The following is a 20,841-nucleotide window of genomic DNA, read 5'->3' on the forward strand; positions in this document are numbered from 1 at the left end:
ATATATACAAATACTTCAAAGTAATAGTTTTGGTACAAACACCTTCACCTTGTCATGAAGGTGTTTGCTTTACTGCCATGTGCTTAATCTGCGCTGCTGATTGACCCCTCTGAGACACCGTAGTCTGCAATTAATCTGAAACAATTTTGAACACCTTCGTGTTAAAATAGTTCCCGTCCGTTTTGAATGGCCCTTCATTAAAGTGTAGTTATTTTTGTAATGGTTAAATCCCTTCTCCCCGCCCCTAAAGTATGCATGAATTAGCTGGCGCGCGTCTCTGATTGGTCGGTCGCCTTATCCCGCCCCTCCCGGTTCAGCAGCTCCATTGGTCAGACGCTCTCTTGAAAGCAGCGCCGCAGTAACGTGCGTGAAGCTGCTGCGTGGGGCGCCGCACGGAGACCGAGTCCCAACAACACGACCGGCGGGCGGACACCCGGTACCCCCCCCCCGGAGCTCCGTGCTGGAGAGAGTGAATGAGGTTGATGCTGCTCTGCTGCATCTGGAAGGACGAACGCATGGGAGAGGAGGAAGGTGAGGAGGTGCTGGGCGTGGGGGGCTCTGGCTGCATGCGGGGGGGGGGGTAGCGCCCCTAAATAACGGGCTTGTAGTATCAGCTAGACGCCATCAGTGATCGATGTGCAGAAGGAAGCGTTTTGCGCCAACTGAAGCCATGGTGGGATTTATTTTTTTGATTCCCCCCCCCCCCCCCCCCTTCTTAAAAGATAAGTCGCTACGTGCTGGCCATGAGCTTTTCAGACTTCAAGATTGATCAAGAATCAAGAAATGTTATTGTCAATCCAACACTTGCATGACAAGAACGAAAATTGCACTCTGGTCCCAGTTAGAGGCGTATAAAAAACAGTCATTCAAACAGAAAGACAGTCATTCAACGCAATATTTAAAACATATACACAGTATATCTGCAGTATATCACACAGTATATCTGCATGTTTAGTAATTAATTTCAAGACGATGACACGATTTAGTTAATTTTGTTTTTACTGTTGTGCTAAAAATCCTCAATAACAGGAAGAATCAGGGTTTGTTCCGCCTGTTCAGAGCGCAGGCCTGCAGATCAGAAGCAGCCGTGCACCGTTTGCTGCCTGTGCATTCACACGTTCCTGCTGGTGATGGACGGCAGAGCGCTGTGCCAGATTCACCAATAGACACTTGATGTGATGACTCATCCTTCATGCACACAGGAGCTGTGTTTGCGTGCGCGTGCTGAGATATCTGTGTCCTCTGTGAGGCCTTTGCAGAGAGACAAATGTTCCATCGAGGAGGAGATGAGGAGGAGAATGCTAACTAATAAAGAGTGAGGTGAAAGAAGGAGGCACGAGCCTGAAGCCTCGGTGATGAGCCGGCCTCACAAACACACAGCACCCCTGATTATTGGTATTTTTGATTATGCGTCGCCATGGTAGCCGAAAACTAAGTCTCGACCTAAAAGTGTAGACATATTTGTTGGAAATGTGACAGCGTGCAGATCGCTTGTAAATGAGAACCTTTCTGAGAAGTGGGTATGAAACGAATTAGGCATGATGTTAATATGTTTCCAACTGGGAGAGAAATACTAATATACTAATATAATATACTAATACTAATACCACTAATATAGAGCCAACAGATTCAGAATCGTCCAGTTGAATTCAACTGGAATTCAACACTTCCTGCTGGGATGATGGGCGTTTGATTCGTCTTCAAGCACATGAACTGCAGCAGCAATAACATGCTGCATTTTACATCTGCTGGTGTCACACACACACACACACACACACACACACACACGCACACGCACACAGAAGCTGTAATTATAACAAACATTTTCTTCATTAGAGCAGAAAGACCAACATCAATTGTGAATTCATTTGGGACAGTGATGAGGATAGAAATAAAATAGTTTCAACTTATTATATTAAAATTGCCTTTATATATTTATTTGGATCATTATGTAGTATGTGTTTATTATATGTTTATATAGATATGATTATAGTATGTGTATTACACAATTATGGATAGTATATGTATATTATATATATATATATATTTGTGTAGTGTACTGTTATATAAACCGAAGTAAGTTACAAAGGAGGAGTAACAAATAAAAGTTATCTATTAATTCTGTTGTGAAAATAAGTTTTTATATCTTTATTTATTATTTTGGCTTTTATTTTCTACAAGAAATCAACGTTTTCCTCATCCTGTCATACAGGATGGTTCACCGGCATCAAGAAACCCAGTGGCCTTTCGGCTTGTCCCGTCAGCAAATCAAACTTCTCCACTTCACTTCCTATTTACGGTGATTTGCGTGATCAATTTTTGGCTGGATGCCATTCCTGACGCAGCCCTCTGCGTTTATCCGGCTTGGGACCGGCTCAAGGGAGAAACTGGGATGCTATGTTAGCTCCTGCTAACCGCGCTACCCATGAGGCTGCATGCTGCTCATGTTCAGCATCCATAAATGATAGATGGTATATATAGCACTTTCTACACCTTCACGGTGCCCAAAGCTGTTCGGCCACACATTCACCCATTCACACTCTCATTCACACGCCAGTGGGCGACTGCTGCCAGACGCACTGGGAGCAATTTTGGGTTCAGCGTCTTTCCCAAGGACACTTCGACATGTGGATAGTCAGAGGCGGGATTCGAACTGCTGACCTACTGAGTATTGATTTTAGACAAAAGGAGGCAAAGAACGGCACACCTGATGGGATTGGTGGAGACGAGGTGGCGCAGGTGGAGGTTCCTTGGAATCGGTATCCCAGAGAGCCTGAGCCTCACATGATCACACGTCTACACAGAGAGCTTAGAAATCCTTTATAAGAGAGCTTTTATAGTCGAGAAGACTATCAAGCATCCTGACGGGAAACGTCTCAAACTGGGACGCTCCAAGCACGGCCCGGGACAGGAAGTGTGCTTAAAGCAAGCCTGACCGCTAGCACCCGTCTACTGAGTGATGCCGGGTGTTGACACCCACCCCAGCTCCACCCTGTTCACCCTACTGCCCTCTGGGAAGCGATTCCTACGCATCTACCATCGTATCATAGTCACCGCAGCGCTGACTGATGAAATCCTCCAGACTTCCTTTTAAAAGTTTCTTTATCTGGTGGGAAATTTATTCATTAGCTTCTAATGTGTGGCGAAGGGAACGAGAACTATTTATCTATCTTGTGCCTGTAAGGAATCAATCTTCCACAGCCACAAGGACAGAAACCAACCAAACATTAAATAGATGTCTTTTTATATATGTATAAATCTATTTCTAGCACGATGACCAAAACTGTTGAGTTACTTAAAGCAGGTGCAATAGTGAGGCAATCGTCACTGGATAAGAAAGTGCTGAAATAAAATAGTAAAACAAGTCGTCATCCCCCCCCCCCGTCCCCCCGCTGGGTTGTGTTGTTTGTATGATTGACCGTCGGCTGTCATCACTGAGTGGAATGAGATATTCCACTGTAGCCTTGGTGAGGACTATTAACCAGCGCTGAAGGCAATGAAGGCCACTAAACAGAACGGCAAACATCAGTTCTACATTTCAAACATAAGGTGTAAAACATGGGGGGGGGGGGTCGTTGCACCGTGGCCTGATGTGTTGTTGTTGTTGTTGTTGCAGCTGGAGGACGTTTGCCCGTCTGTGCAGGATGCAGACAGAGGATTTACGACGAGCAGTACCTCCAGGCGCTCAGCAACGACTGGCACACTGTCTGCTTCAGGTAGGAAACGACACAAACTCAGCGAGCCCCACAAATGAGCACAAACACGCAAAGACTTCACGCGTGTCGGGCGGGACCGGCAACCTTTCTCATGCCGCAAGCCACTTTACAGTAGTATAATAGTAGAAGAAGCCGTAGCGATTATTCCGATCAGGCTTTTAATCCGATTAAATGTGTCCATGTAAACGCAGCCACTAAGTGCCATAGTTCAGTGGTCCCCAACCACCGGGCCGCGGCCCGGTACCGGTCCGTGAGGCATTTGTTACCGGGCCGAACAGAAAGAATAACGAATTTATAAGATTTCCGTTGTATCGATTATTAGCTTCTAAAAGGTGTTTTATTTTGAAAAACAACCGTATTTTCGCCAACGTAACATTCGCCTGTGAATTTTCATACTTTACGTGATGCGTTACTAAAAACAGACATGAACTAGAGAAGATTAATCAAAAACAAACGTCTTTGGAGAGCTTCTTTGCTAAACAGTTACTAATACTACTACTACTGTACCTTTGGCTTGTTCCATGAGGGGTTGCCACAATTAGTATTTGATGAATTTAATAATCTTCCTCTTCTTCGACTCATGCACGAGCCGCAGGTAGAGCGTTCACGTGCGGAGCGCAGACATGGGGCGAGTGCACGAGCGTCTTGTGAACGTGCCACCGATGTGACGTCACAAACGAAATGTTTCAGTACTTGATTACAGAACTACGCAAACGACGCAGGATTGACTGGATGCTTTAATTTAGCAGTTTTTGGGTTGGGAACAGTGTTGGGAAAGTAACGAAAGTAACTAGTAACTAGTAACTTAAAGTAATAATATTACTTTTTACCAGTAACGAGTCGTGTAACGAATTACTTCTTCAGTATAATATTATTTTCAGTAATAATATTACATTTACTTTTTTTTCAAAAGTAATATATTACTTTTTTCACTCCGACCGGATACGGAAACGATTAAACTAGTGAGAAATAAAATCTAAAAGACACAATTAGTGCACTTTATCCCATTAATATTTACATGAATATTGGAGATGTATCTGTTTGTAGTATTGGCAAAACCACCAAATATGAGTGTAGGATATATATACCCCTTTAAAGGTACAAAGCAGAAGCGCCTGTGCGTGTTTTGGTAGCAGCTGTCCCAGTATTTAAGGAGGAAGTAAATCTCCAAGACAACTGTTCACATGTTGCAGCAGTGAAACACAACCCGGCCCTTTTGGGCCTTGGAGAGCGGCTCCTTCCTCGTCAGAAGTGTGGCTCCAGTTCAACATGAGGATAAACCGATCTATTAGTGGGCAGACACTGGATCCCTACAGATGGAACTTATTGATTTGCTGTCACAAATGTGGCTTTGTGAGAGCAGTGTAGGAGAGATGTGCATGTGAATGTGGCTTGTGTTATTTAGCTTTTGTTTTTATGCACTGTCAGCAACAGAGATATGAAGAATTGATTGCATTTCATTTGATACTGTTCTTCAGTCAGGCAGAAATCCTGGGTCCATACATGTAGATTATGGTCTGTTTGGAACTCAGCATGGGGGGGGGGGGGGGCTGGACTCTCTGGGCCTCTTGAAACTTGATTTTCTGATTGAACCTCGGATGCGCATCCTGCAGGCCCATTTTGATTAGGTTAAACGTGAAACCAAATCAGAGCAGATTTGTGCACCCTCATAAAGCAGAACCAACCAGGAGGAGATGAGCTGTCGTGTAGCGATGAACGGAATCATCAGCACCGGCGGCGCAGTCTGGCGGTGGGTGGACGAGAAGCCGGGGCTCGCCGGCACTGATGAGTCGATTGTAGGTGGAGATCATCCCGGTGTCAGGAATGAGGAAGCTGCGCCCACACACACACACACACACACCTACACACACACACGCACCTACACACACACACTAACAGCGAGCTGAGGGAAAGGAAAACACGAAAACCTTAGCTCCGGTGTGTCCTAAAGGGACATCTCGCTTTGTCGTGCTGGAAAATGCACAAACCTTGAAATTACTGACATTGCATATTTAGCACAGCCCCCCAAACAAAAACATGACAGATCTTTTTAAAGACTTTACAGGGTGTTTGATCTTAAAGTCGGTTGAGAATTTTCTTCTCCTAATCATCCAATGAGATGTCAGGTTCTTCTTCAAACTACGTCTTTGTACGTGTTAATCCCCAGCACCTTTGTAGAGCGTCTAGACGTCACGCCACTCCTCCTTAGAATATGTTAATCTGATTTGACGAGCAGATTAGCTATCGCTGTGGGGAAAACTCACCGCTCCTTGAGTCGTTAATGATTTCCTCTGGACGGATGTCTGCATTGGACATCTGAGGCGGGCCTCTGCACACAAGGGAGTGTCCACAGTGGTTTTGTGGTGTGCGTGTGCGTGTGTGTGTGTGTGTGTGTGGGGGGGGGGGGGGGTATAACTGTTAATTCAGTCATATCTCCACCGAGGCGCGGCAGAGGTTATGGGATTGCCATTGTTTCTCTGTCTTCACGTTCATACTCTGATTCACTTTTACTTTTCATGGTTGGTGTACAAAGACACCAAGAACAATTCAGAACCTTGTGATGATGATCCAGATCACCATGTGGACGGTGTAGATCCAGTTAGGAGGGGGATGAGCTGCTTGGTGGAGACCTGTGCTCTCTGAGTGCTTTTCTAGTTGTCTATTGTTGCACCATTAGTCGCTAACTTGCTAACGCACGCTGTCCTGGGTGTGCTTTTATTTTTGTGATTAAAGTCAACATTCCATCATCATTTCTGGCTAAATTAAAAATTTACCATCCTCACTTATCAGAAGCAAAAGGAGGAGGGGCACAATCACTTCCTGTCTTTGCATAGTCAGTGACATCATCAGCAATGTCACTTTTCAGGCAATTCAATACTTTTGGTTTTCTGTTGGCCTCCTATCAAAACTCTCGTCACTCAGGGCGGTTTTCCCACAGTGGCCCTTCCATGAAGCTCCTGGGACGGAGGTCCGCTCCAGCGAGGAGGAGGCGGGGGACGATAAGGGGACCAGTCTGACTGAAATAGTCCAGAGTGTTATTTGGAGACTGAAGAGGGTCCCTCGGGTCCAGAAAAAAGGCCCCTCCTGAGAAAACAGCAGCAGCTCTTTGTACAGTCTGTGGCCTTCATGGGAAAGAGAAGCAGCGTATCCCATATCTCCTCCGAACACACTGGGAAACACCACACACACACACACACACACAGAAGCTTGGCTTTTATTGATCGTTACGTCACCTTGTGATTTATCTGTGACGCTTCTGGTGACTGAAGCAGTTTATCTGTCACATTTCTCTCTTTATTCTTTTTTCCTTGTAATTTTTTTTTCCAACATTACCAAGAAGCCACTTTTAACAACATTTTCCCTCTCAAATATGCAGGGAGCCCGTCCTGGGCTCGGATTGGGCCGAGCGAAGGCGCTCTCTGGTGCGTTCTTTTACTCAGGGCGTGTCGGACCATCTGTTTGTTTTGAAGATGTAACATGACCGCAGAGAATCCCTGAATGCACTTTAAGGCTCTTAAAATAAAATTTCTTTGACTTTTTATTTATTTATTTGAACAGTTTAAGATTTCTTTGTGGAAATAACTTTCGCAATTAAAATGATTGGAACAATACTTTATGATAAATGTGACCAGCGCATGCATCCCATAGACCTTGGATTCAGAGTTGCGGCCCTTGTTTCTGGCCTTTACCATTATTTCTATTATGCTTCACTTTACTTCAGAAGATCTGGGACATAAACAGAAGGTGTGGTTAGAGGGCCGCGCCGGTTTCCCTGGAAACGTATCTGGAAGAAAACCAAGCTGCCAGTTTGTCCCGGTGGCATCAGCCGAACCCTGTAGCAGGCCGGTGCATCGTCAGGAGATGCTTTGGTTTTTGTTGTGGATCGCTCCTCGGGTTTTGTCCTGCGCCGTCGCCTCAACTTCTGCAGAGTTGCAGCTGAATTACAGACATTCTCACATTATCCTGAAGAATCTTTCGGCTCCCCCTCAGTGATTCTGAACCCTGATGCACCAAAGCAGGCCCAGATCAGGATGTTTCCTCCACCAAACTTTAGGGATAACTTTTACTCTGCATCAGCGGCCCCCAACCTTTTTCCTGCCATGGGCAGTTTTTCTGTGGGGGGGGATAATAATAAGAAAAAAAGAGGAATGGAAATATCACCACTAAACCTCATATTATGCTATTATGCTAACTATCCATCCCCAGGGGAGTCGCTGGAGTCTATCCCAGCTTGCTATGGGTGAAAGGCGGGGTGCACACATAGACAACTACTCACACACACTACGGACAATTTGGAGGTGAGAGGAAACCGGAGAAAACGCACGCAGACATACAAACTCCGCACAGTAACTTCTTGTTGCGAGGAGACAACGCTTTTATTTCTCTCATTTTCTGGGGAAAATATTCCATTTCATCTATTTTGCAGGATTTGGGGAATATCCCATCCTGTGTTTGTGTTTTATAGCACTTCTGCCTTGTGACGAATAGATTCTGTATCATGAGTGTTTTTAGTCTGAATGTATTACTATCTTTGATTGTTTAGATTTCACATTTTCTTAATGACCTTAATTTGCATTGTATAATTCATCTTCACATATAGTCGGACTCCCAGAACATTGCGTTGCAGTTTCTCTTTGCTGCAGCCGCTCTGCAGTAGAGTGGAGCTCCGTCCTGCTTCTGTTTGAAGCGCCGGCGGTCGTCCCAACGGAATCCAAAAGCCTTTTGCTTTTGCAGCACTTTAGTTAACAAGGCCCCCCCCACCCCCCTTTTTATTTATTTTTTACATGCAGCTCAGATCCTGGCACTGTTTTTTTCCTTCTTCACTCAGACCCGCAGTTGCAGTATCGACAGTGTTTCTGATCATGTGCTCTTTCAGAAACAAATGTATCGTTTATTAGCCCTTTCTGCGCCGCCGATGGAAACCTTGAGAGCTGCAGTGACTCAGCTGCTTCTGCTGCAGATGAACTCTGGCGACAGAAGCTGCAGGACGTGATGGATGATTCCTAGTGCGCCTCGTTATTCAGAAAAGTGGAGCCTCAACATTCGCGTCTTGCCAAAAGGCTTCAGTGACGTGATGAAAAAGCAGTTCTTATTACGTTATCATGGATTCTATGTAGCTCAGAGATATTTGATATGATACCTACAACAGGGGTATTGAGGAAACAGCTCCTAGCGGTTAGCAGCTGATTCAAGGCAGAAGGAAATCCTAAAATGCCTTCAGATTGGTGAGATGGATGGAGTTCCAGGACCGCCTTGCTCTCCTCTCTGTGAAGGAGGTTACATCCTCATCCTCAGTCCTCCGACCTCAGGGCCAAAGGGCGGTGGGTGAAAGGAGTAGACAGGACGTGGAGGGGCTGAAGTAGATGAACAATAGGGAAATAGGATTTTTAAATGTTGAACAGAGCAGTAAGTGCTATATTACTTTGGTACCAGCATTAAAGAGGGTGGAGCATGGGACAGGAAATGGTTGAAGAAGACGTATGACCCCTGTGCAGCTGCAGGGAGAGGAAGCAGAGGAAGTTGGAGACAGACAGTTAGTGACAGTTAGTGTCAGCACGGAGCCCTGGCCGAGCTCAGAGCTGTCCTCTGACTGTCAAAATAAGAGCGCCGCTCCCATCGGGGGCATGTCAGCATCCAGAGGCGACGCCGACAGTAAGTGGACCGAACCTCCAGCACAGCAAACTCGTTCCGAGGCTCACGGCAGCGCCGCAGTGCGCAGCCAGAGAGGTTTAACTTTCCACTATTAGCTGTCACGAATGTGACGCTGCCAGTTTGACTGTGTGGGAATTCCTATCACTTTAAAAATGATTTCAAATCATTGAAGAGATTAATATGTTCTCAAACTCTCAGAGGGTTTCCATTTGATTACCTATCACTAAACACATTGCTGCAGGTCTACTGTTTAATATTACAGGAAATACAAATTAAATTCAGATTATATCTCATCACAATAAAAAGCAAAGTTAAACTAGAAAAGCACTCAGAAGCACAGACCTCCACCGAGCAGCTCATTCCCCTCCTAATTGGATTTACACCATCGACATGGTGAATCTGGATCAGCACCAAAATGTTCTAAATTGTTCTTGGTATCTTTATACACCAACCATGAAAAGTAAAAGTGAATCAGAGTTGATTTTTAACTGATTTCTGAATCCGTAAATGGGGTTTTCAATGTCACTCTGGATCCGATCCAGATTAAATTCGGTGGTGAGATAGAGACACCCACCCTACATGACTGTGTCAAAACCCATAAATATCGGTGAATAATCAACCCAGATATTGCTCGTTGTGTCCTTGGGCAAGACACTTCACCCACATTGCCTGAGTGAACGTCAGTGGTGGTCAGGAGGGCCGACGGTGCAAATTGGCTTCTGTCAGTCTGCCCCTAGGGCAGCTGTATCTGCCCCATGCAGGGCAGCTGTGGCTACAACAGTAGCTTCACCACCACCAAGTATGGAGTGAACGAATAATGCACTTTATAAAATCAATGCATTATTATTATTGTCATCAACTTTAGCCGACATGTTTCCATGAATCCCGATACTAAAGCTGCTTCTTGTATATATGAGGCCAGGGGCGGATTTAAGAAATCTGGGGCCCCGGGCGACCGCCTCGTTTTGTAAGTCCGCCCCTGTATGAGGGTGCAGTGTTTGCTTTCAGCAGCTGGATTCTGTCTGTTATCCAGCAGCACCGGACCGGCAAAGAGGAAAACTCATTTGTCCGTCCCATTGGATGTCCACAAACAACGCTCACCGTGCACTTGTAACTGATGGGCTGGTATGTTTTTAATAAATATGTAAATTAAATTGCAGACAAACACAGCATGGCCTCGACTTGATGAGATTTCACAATCTCTATTTGGATTCATGAATGCGGCTTTCTTCCATCGATGGCACGAAAACCCTGAAATTGTTGCTCAACCCTCCTTCCTTTACCTTTAGCAGGTTAAACGACATCATTCGACATGACAGATACTCTCTCTGAGCCTTTTAGCAAATCTTGCCAAAGTGAGTTTTATCGTCTCCTCCGCCGTCTGCCTGTCTGTTCTCCGTCCGTCGTTCCTGTTCTAGCTGGGAGAGAGACAGACCTCATATTTGCTCAGTTTAAACATATTGGGGTTCTTCATATTTTGATTTGATTACGAGGTCAAATTCCCAATTTTCACCTGATTTGTCAAAGTTAAATACCAAGATGGATATATCTGCCCCGACTTTCAAAGTCACAGGGCATGCCCAACTGTTGAGGGGACATATAGTGCTAAATACAATCTAGTTAATTTAATACAGCTTTATATTCCTAAATTTAAGAGTGCATTTAACTCATTCACGTCTCAAGATGTTTTTTGTAACTCAAATATTCACTGCCAACCCTGAGATTGAAATCCGACTTTTTTCAGCGGTCAATAACTCCGAAACTAAAAATTGTAGGAAGACACTTATTTGTTCCTGATGAAAGAAAGACTTTAATCTTTCATTTGGTAGGTTCGGCGTGTGCATAGTCATAATAAAGAATATTCTGTGGGGCTTGGAAAATTGGGCAAAACTGGGGCAGTCAGCATGTAGCCAATCTGAAAATGGCTGGCACTGAAAGAGTTAATGAGGAGCTGTGGGCTGCAGTGTCTTCCTGTCTGTCACATGAAGTCTATTCAATATTTCATCTCTCTATTGTTATCACATTCATTTTCTCTTTACTAAAGCTGTCGTCTAAAGCTCATCATTTTCCAGTGGCGTTCTCTCTATCTGCATGAACTCTTCCTCCTCCTCCTCCTCCTCCTCCCTGCAACATCTCAAGGGTCGAACCTGCTATTACCTTAATCCGAAGGAGAAAGGAGTCATTCATTGTGTGACTCCATCTTGATTAATCACCCGCTCCCGAGGGCCACCCTTTGACTCTCGCTCTAATGCTTTAATGGCACTTAGAACATTCCATCGGGTTCCGTTTGGAGCTTATAGCCGGCTTGTCACTAAAGGAAGTTGGATTCCAGCCATCAGGAGAGTCCTGTCACTTTCTATCGACCCTCAGCCTTTCAGAAAATTGTGATTCAGATTCCGGCCACTTAAAAGTAGTTCAATCTGCAAAGCAATCTATTATTCTATTGAATAGATGAGCAACTAGAGCAGGGGAGTCAAACTCATTTTCTCCGAGGGCCACATCAGCATTATGGTGGCCCTCAAAGGGCCACCATAATGTAACACAGTGTAAATGTAATGTAATGTAAAATAAATGTAACTACTCCTTAACGCGCTGCTAAAACTGTGTTTATTACTCATTACTTATTACTACTACCTACTTAATCAAGTTACAAACATCACATACAAACATTACATATGCAATTGATAGCTTACCTCCGCCGAGGCGTCTCTCGGAACAGCTGTTAGCAAGATAACAGCTGTTATCTGCACGGATCTTAAATGAAATTTTCCGGAACATTTTTACCAGGAACAGATGATTGCCTTTTGGTGATGATCCAGAAGAGATCCTGGATTCTGGATTACTTTGGATTTTTCGTTAGCATTGCAGTCAATGGAGATTCAAAATATGTTCCTCAATATCTCTAAAATCCATTTATGGATTCAAAAATCAACTCTGATTCATTTTTACTTTTCATGGTTGGTGTATAAAGATACCAAGAACAATCTAGAACCTTTTGGTGCAGATCCAGATCCACTATGTGGATGGTGTAGATCCAGTTAGGAGGGGAATGAGCTGCTTGGCGGAGGTCTGCGCTGTTTGAGTGCTTTTGTAGTTATAACATTAATCCTTTCAATTTATCATGTTACGAAAACCACATCACTCCATCGATCAACAATCAAACATATTCAAGTAAATAGTATTCAATAATAAATAAATAAGAATATCATCCAACACAAGTTAGATGATATTCAGAACAAGCAACAATTGCGAGCTGTTAAGAACATGTGTGACAGATGCAGCATTTTACAAAAACAAATGTCTGCACACAGCTCTCGCGGGCCACAAAGAATGGCGTGGCGGGCCACATTTGGCCCCCCGGGCCATGAGTTTGACACGCGAACTAAAGAATGGATGCTGAATTTGCGTAACCGACATTCCAGTTAATGACAATAGCCTGAACTTACTGATTTAATTTTCTGTTCCTCCATCTCACCTGAACCGTCCAATGGCTTAGAAACATGATGTTCTCATTATATTTGTCACTGAATGAGCTTGTAGACAAATATTTAGTTTTAGTTTTAGTTATTTCTTGGACAAAAGAAAACAGCAATTCTGTTGAACTGCAAAACACAAACTATGAGATTAAGGCATGTTTGTATATAAATTTAGATATTTGGAAACACTCTTCTAATCCCTCGGCTCTGGCGTCCACCAGCAGGTTTGGGGATTATCACCATTACCAGCACCGGCAGTCTTGCGACCTCGGCAGCATGGGACATGGACCACTCGTGCATCAGTGCATCCCTACCTTGAGACAATTATAAATGAGGTGGGGATGTAGTGAAGCATGTTGAAAAGGTTTGCACCGCCTGGTAGACTGTCTGATCGGTCCTGATCGGCTCTCTTGCCATTCAAGTGACAGAAGCGACAGATGAGGAGGATATCTGATGAACCTGGTGCGGGATTCTGTTTCCTGAAGTGTTTCCGCTCCTGCAAAGTGGACCCGGTTAATTTGCTGTATTTGTTAACCTCAGGTCTGAAACACACACAAACTATTAGTAAATGAATGAATGGAAGCTCTGCTGTATGACGCTCATCGTGGTTCACTTCCCGGCTGTGGAACAAGTGAAGCATCCATCAGGGCGGCTTAACAATCACAAAGGAAAGTGCTGCAGTCTGCCGGGGCTCCAGTTTACCAGCTGAATAGAAAACCAGGCCGGCCCCTTCCCCCGGTCGGAAACAGTCATTCAGCTGCCTGTGCAGAGACAAGGCTAGAGAGGGCGCAATTACGGCCACAGTCTAAAAGTGCCCCCTACAGAGAGATGGGGATGGGGGGGGGAGTAATGTGTGGGGTGACATCATCACTGTGGCATTTGTATGTAGCCATGGTGAAGGAGGGGGGAAGCGGAGGAGGGAGGTTGTGAGGTAGGGGGAACTAATAAGGGTGCTTGGGAATTTGTGAGCATGAAGCGAAACTGAATCAGGTCATTGTGCTGTCCCCCCCCCCCTTCCCACACACACACACACACACACACACACACCACGACCCCCACCCAACCCGCCGTGGAAAATCCTTTAGTTATCTGTAAATGATCAACAGTTAAAATGTTGATACTGGACCAAAGATCTCTGCCTCTTCTGAGAAGGGACATCCCCCCCCCAACTCCACTTTCAGTGTGTGTGTGTGTGTGTGTGTGTGTGTGTGCGTGCGTGCGTGCATGCACATCGAGCCCACATTATTTCCTCTTTCTGTTTCTGTGTGGGTATTTCTTCTAAGCCTGCCTGCACACAAACCGCTGAGCAGCGTTCATGCAGTGGACGTAAGAGACATTTTGGGCTGGAAATCACAAAATGTGACGTGTATTTATTTATCTGTGTATTTATTTATTTATTTATCTGTGTGTTTATTTATTTATCTGTGTATGTATTTATTTATCTGTGTATTTATTTATTTATCTGTGTATTTATTTATCTGTGTATTTATTTATTTATCTGTGTGTTTATTTATTTATCTGTGTATTTATTTATTTATCTGTGTATGTATTTATTTATCTGTGTATGTATTTATTTATCTGTGTGTTTATTTATTTATCTGTGTATTTATTTATCTGTGTATTTATTTATTTATCTGTGTGTTTATTTATCTGTGTATTTATTTATTTATTTATCTGTGTGTTTATTTATTTATCTGTGTATTTATTTATCTGTGTATTTATTTATTTATCTGTGTGTTTATTTATTTATCTGTGTATTTATTTATTTATCTGTGTATTTATTTATTTATTTATCTGTGTATGTATTTATTTATCTGTGTATTTATTTATTTATCTGTGTGTTTATTTATTTATCTGTGTATTTATTTATTTATCTGTGTATGTATTTATTTATCTGTGTATGTATTTATTTATCTGTGTGTTTATTTATTTATCTGTGTATTTATTTATTTATCTGTGTATTTATTTATCTGTGTATTTATTTATTTATTTATCTGTGTGTTTATTTATTTATCTGTGTATTTATTTATTTATCTGTGTATTTATTTATTTATCTGTGTGTTTATTTATTTATCTGTGTATTTATTTATTTATCTGTGTATTTATTTATTTATTTATCTGTGTATGTATTTATTTATCTGTGTATGTATTTATTTATCTGTGTGTTTATTTATTTATCTGTGTATTTATTTATTTATCTGTGCATGCTGAATGGCCGCACGCTGGATGACGACGCATATGAGACGTACGTCATCTGTCCGTGTGCCTGTGACTCATCATTTGTTTTTCAGTGCATCAAAGGGTTTGTCCTCCTCGACACCTCGGCCCATGCGGGACTTCAGTCGTTCAGGCCTGATGCTTTTCTCATTCATATCAGCGATGGACAGATGCATCGAGATAGTTATTTACCTTGTCAGGTGAACAGGAAGCAGTCGTTCAGACTAAACATGTTACATCCTGAAGCCATCCAATGATAAATTCTTACAGGCAATAATAAATGTGAGTTCTAGCAGACTACTGAACCACAGAACATTGATAACTAGGGATGATCCGATCTCGTGATCGGAAATCGGGTCCAATCAGGAGCTTGCGGACTCGATCGGAATCGGACGTTAGCTCCCGATCAGGACTCGGATAAATATGGATCGTTATTGTCATTACTTTTTGTCAGATCTGGAGTTATGCTGTGGCACAGAGTGAGACCTCTCTACTAGACAGAGATGGTAACACGTGCAGCATGACGTCACTTCCTGTGACACTATTGATTGAATGCTGGCTAAACACGGAAGCAGCTTGAAGCGAGTTTGTCTGCGGTGAGGAAGTGTTTAGAAGTGGATGAGAAAAACCTGGCGACTGAGGTTCTATTCGTTTTATCTAAAATATTCGTATTTAATATTTCCTGTTGCACTAGTCCAAGTCCAAAGTGAATTTAGTATTTTATTTATTACTTGAATGTTCAAGCTACACCACAGAAGTGCTCTGTTTAAGAGTTAAATGTTGGAATAAGATGAATAGAATAAAAAATAAGGGACATCCAGGATGTCCCTTATTTTTCACTTTATTTTTTTAAATGTATTATAGAAGTATTGGATCGGGACTCGGTATCGGTTCAAAATCAAATGACTCGGATTTGGACTTGGGGTCAAAAAAACCTGATCGGGACGTCCCTATTGATAACTTCACGTCATATTCGTTTTTTAAATCATAAAAAAGATCTTTGAAGTTGGGATGTTTTGGTCGTGCGTGAAGCATTGCTTCGTCATTTTAACAGCTATTGGAAGGATTGCTAAGTACATTCATGGCCTCCAGAGCAGGTTATCTTTAGTCGAATGATAACCAGCCTCTAGTTACGACTGACCCTGGTTAACCCAGCACAGTCTCTGGATAGAACTTTTAGACGCGTCGGACAAATCCAAAGAACCCAACGTTACCTCTCAGCGGCTAAAATCCAGGAATAGGCCACTAGGAAGCCGCAACAGAATTGATGACACTTTCAGACAATTCTAGATTAGGCCATGAGGAATTAGAGCGTGGGCAGAGGGCAGTTGGAGATTTATTCCTCTTTCTGATCGTCTCTGTCATCCTCAGGGAATCCAGGTGGCCTCATGGCCTCATTTGTTCTGTTGGATCCTCCTGTGCCGCCGTGGCATTTTAAATCAATCAATGATCCTATTTACGTATCGTTTTCACCTGCTATCAGTGATTTCATTTACTTCATATATTGATCCTATTTCTTTATTCTTCATTATTGACTGCATTGCTAAAGGGACTGCCATTTGAAGTCGTCACATTTTTCCCCATTAAGGTGCGACGGCTACGCTTTTCATCCGGCTAGAAGAGATAGAGGGTTTTTTTTTGGGGGGGGGGGGGGGGGGGCATCATAGCAGAGTGGGCAAAGACTCTAAATCTTTCATACTGATAATCCTCTTAGACTTATTCCTCTATTCTGAGCTGGACGCTTCTCTCACATTAACAGAGTAACTTCATGTAAGAGCCGAGTATTTCTGTCTCCTGCATCTATAATCCTCCAGGAAAACATTTGGTCTCTTCTTCTTGGACTCACTAGTATATTTAATCATGCCTCTAATAGTCACCCCCCCCAAACACACACACTCTTGCTCATCCAGACTCATCAAGCATAGTCTGAACTTTGGAGGGAGGAACCTGGGGTGGGAAAGCAGGAAAGAAGAAGCATCAATCAGCTCATTTATATTCGTCATCATAGACAGACTCAAACTCAGCCGACAAGTGGAATCGGACTTTTAGGTGGATAGAAGACGCGCTGTGTTTAAGCTGGCCTTAGCTGGGAATGGGCCAGACAGCCGGGTGATCAGGGTGGGGTTCCGGAGTCAGACCTGCATTCCCTCACATGCTAATGTAATGTAATAGGCAGAGAAATGCTTTGGGATCAGCGCACGCTGAGCTTCAAGGCCACATGCAGAACAATTATTACCCAGACAGAGACAGGAGACCTGCTGTGAGACATGTCCTCATCCGTGGAAAGACGCCTGCTTTATTCTGCTGCGTTGGATATCAGATTGTGGCTTTTCAGTTACCTTTCGTCTCAAATTGTTGGATCCCATCTCGCTTCCTGTGAAATAACTTTGTGTCACCTGTATTTTTTATTTTTTATTTTTTAAACAATGCATGAAAGCAGCAGGGCTGAATGCTTTTATTTGTACACAGACACCAACCTATTATCACAATTTCACCGCTGTCTCGTCAGGCAGATGTTCGCCGTCCAACTCGAGCGTCAGACGCCAGATCAGATAGCGGACTAGAGATCAGTTGATATCAAACGGTCTGATCCTGCATCTTTAGCAGTTTAACACCTTCGACAAGTTTGGCCTCTTAGTTTCTACCCAACCCTGAATGGGACGCTAGTAAGCTAAAGATATATTCTAGCAGTCGGTGTTCACTTTTGATGTCATTTAAACACCTTTTTATTTGCATACTGTCTGCTTTTGGCTTGTCCATACTTCGGTGCTGTGATTGGCTAAGATCTGCTGCAACCTAAAGTTAACAAACTTATAAATTCCCTTTAAAGTCCGCACCATGAAGGAATTGTCAGAACACTTTCGTTTTTGGAAAATAAGGAACTTGCATGGAACCTTCTGACGAATTTGTCATCTCAAAAATTTATAGAAGTGCTCTAATTTATGTAACTTCATGGAAAATACAGATGCATGTTTTGGTTTGCATCTATCAGCTACTTCGGTGAAGGAAAAAATCAAACTTCTGAAGTAGAAGTCTCAAATCCTGAAAGGCCATGAATCGCATATGATACGTTTGGCAATAAAGGGTTAAGATGCATCACGTGACTTCTTTGTGAGGCATCCCCTCAAAGAAAAATCAATCAATCGATCGAAATAAATCACCACACATGAATCACAATGGCGTCGGCGTCCCGCTGAAACGTTTGTTGCGTTTAGAATTTGTACCCTGGGGAGCTACCGTACCTGAGTGGGGCAGTTGTTCCTAAAGACCCACTCAGAGGTGTCTGACAGTGTGAGCTCATTTTTAGATTCCCACACAGGGACCCATTATCACCATGAAAACTACAATTAGGCTTTCTGCAGGGTGTCATTAGGGGCATTAAAATACACTGTAGCCAACGCACTAACAGCTTCGTTCGATGCGACTGTCCTGGGACACACTGATGATGATGATGGTGATGATGATGGGCACAGTTTATTTTCTGCTTATTTAAATGTATAAGCATTTGGAGTTGCTGCTTAAAGTGTAGTAATGAGCCATTTTCAGTAGATTCAGGATTTGAGTTACATCCCGGAACCGTTTCGGACTTTCCCTGACCCTTTCCGACTTTCTCTGCGATCCCAGCTGCTCATGAATCTCCTTCTCTTTCAGGTGTTGTGAATGCAGCGCCTCATTGTCCCACTGGTATTACGAAAAAGATGGCCGACTTTTCTGCAAGAAGGACTACTGGGCTAAATTCGGGGAGCTGTGCCACGGCTGCAACGACCCGATCGCCACTGGCCTCATCATGGTAAGAGGATCCGTCGGCTGTTTCATCTCTCCTCACCTCCCTGGTTCTTTGTTTGCTGATATTATTCAAGTTACACCTCGGCTCTGTGACATCGTTGCGGACATGCAAGAGGAGGGCAGACGCGCTCCTGAGGCCGTGTCTGCACAGCCGCCCTGGTCCGGGCGACCTGGACATGCGTGTGGGATCCGGGCCAGGTCGGTACCTGACCGCGGTGCCTCTGGTTGCTCCCTCAGATTGGTTTACAGACCACCAGCGGCCCAGGAGAGGCTCGTGTGCAGAATAGAAGCACCGGCAAGCCGATGGACAATAGGTTGGGTCTTTGCTGCTGTATTATTGAAAAGGCAGCATGTAACACCGCATTATGTAATTACACCGCATTATGTAATAACACCGCATTAGGTAATAACACCGCTTTAGATAATAACTCCGCATTATGTAATTACACCGCATTATGTAATAACACCGCATTAGGTAATAACACCGCTTTAGATAATAACTCCGCATTATGTAATTACACCGCATTATGTAATAACACCACATTAGGTAATAACACCGCATTATGTAATTACACCGCATTATGTAATAACACCGCATTATGTAATAACACCGCATTATGTAATAACACCGCATTATGTAATCACACCGCATTATGTAATCACACCGCATTATGTAATAACACCGCATTAGGTAATAACACCGCATTATGTAATTACACCGCATTATGTAATAACACCGCATTATGTAATAACACCGCATTAGGTAATAACACCGCATTATGTAATAACACCGCATTATGTAATAACACCACATTATGTAATAACACCGCATTAGGTAATAACACCGAATTATGTAATTACACCGCATTATGTAATAACACCGCATTAGGTAATAACACCGCTTTAGATAATAATTCCGCATTATGTAATTACACCGCATTATGTAATAACACCGCATTAGGTAATAACACCGCATTATGTAATAAAACCTCTTTATGTAATAACTCCGCATTATGTAATAACACCGCATTATGTAATTACACCACATTATGTAATAACACCGCATTATGTAATAAAACCTCTTTATGTAATAACACCGCATTATGTAATAAAACCTCTTTATGTAATAAAACCTCTTTATGTAATAACACCGCATTAGGTGATAACACTGCATTACGTAATAAAACCTCTTTATGTAATAACTCCGCATTATGTAATAACACCGCATTATGTAATAAAACCTCTTTATGTAATAACACCGCATTATGTAATAAAACCTCTTTATGTAATAACACCGCATTATGTGATAACACCACATTAGGTAATAACACAGCTTTATGTAATAACGCCGCATTAGGTAATAACACCGCATTAGGTAATAACACTGCATTATGTAATAATACCGCATTATGTCAAAATGTAATACTTTTTCAAAATTCAAAATTCACACACACTCTAAAACATACCTCTCCAAAATCATGCACAAAGCATTTTGTAGTGTGGATGAATTTAAATGATTAACAGAACATTCATCTCCAGAATAATTGCTCTTTTTTTCCTGCAGTTTATTTATTATCCCTCTGATGTAGAAATGATGGGGAGATATATTCATCTGCATGTTCACTCATCTTGTGTGTGAACACATCCAGCATCCATAAAACTAAGCAACTGCATTTTATTATAAAATAAATCAAACTCGCCATTTGCATTTGAGAAAGCGTTCTCCGGATCTGAGAGGGCAGAGTGCCATTTAGCTTAGATATTAATCTGCACAAGTATTTTAATTCAAGTTTAAGTTTTCATTTCAGACAAGGTATCAGTTCTGCTGCGTCTCTTTTTAGCCTTCATGGAGAAAAGTGCATCTTTTGCAGGATGTTTTGTGGCCTGTTAAATAAATATTCAATGAAGCAGCCTCTCTGACTCCGGTCGGATGCTGCAGCCAGCAGCTTGTGGCAGGTCGTGTGTCAAGGCCATGCTGGAGGGAAATCATTGGT

General features: G+C 42.9%; 1 protein-coding gene across 1 annotated transcript in view; it reads left to right on the forward strand.

The window, feature by feature from the left end:
- Nucleotides 1-473: 473 nt before the first annotated feature.
- The window catches only part of limk1a (LIM domain kinase 1a), a 34,769-nt gene continuing 14,401 nt past the window's right edge, over nt 474-20,841 (forward strand). Inside the window, exons 1-3 of the mRNA XM_068745810.1 lie at nt 474-531; nt 3,617-3,716; nt 18,713-18,851. Coding sequence (XP_068601911.1) covers nt 474-531; nt 3,617-3,716; nt 18,713-18,851 — 297 coding nt within the window. The remainder of the gene's footprint in view (nt 532-3,616; nt 3,717-18,712; nt 18,852-20,841) is intronic.

This window comes from Brachionichthys hirsutus, chromosome 11, assembly GCF_040956055.1.
Source record: "Brachionichthys hirsutus isolate HB-005 chromosome 11, CSIRO-AGI_Bhir_v1, whole genome shotgun sequence".
Taxonomy (NCBI): domain Eukaryota; kingdom Metazoa; phylum Chordata; class Actinopteri; order Lophiiformes; family Brachionichthyidae; genus Brachionichthys; species Brachionichthys hirsutus.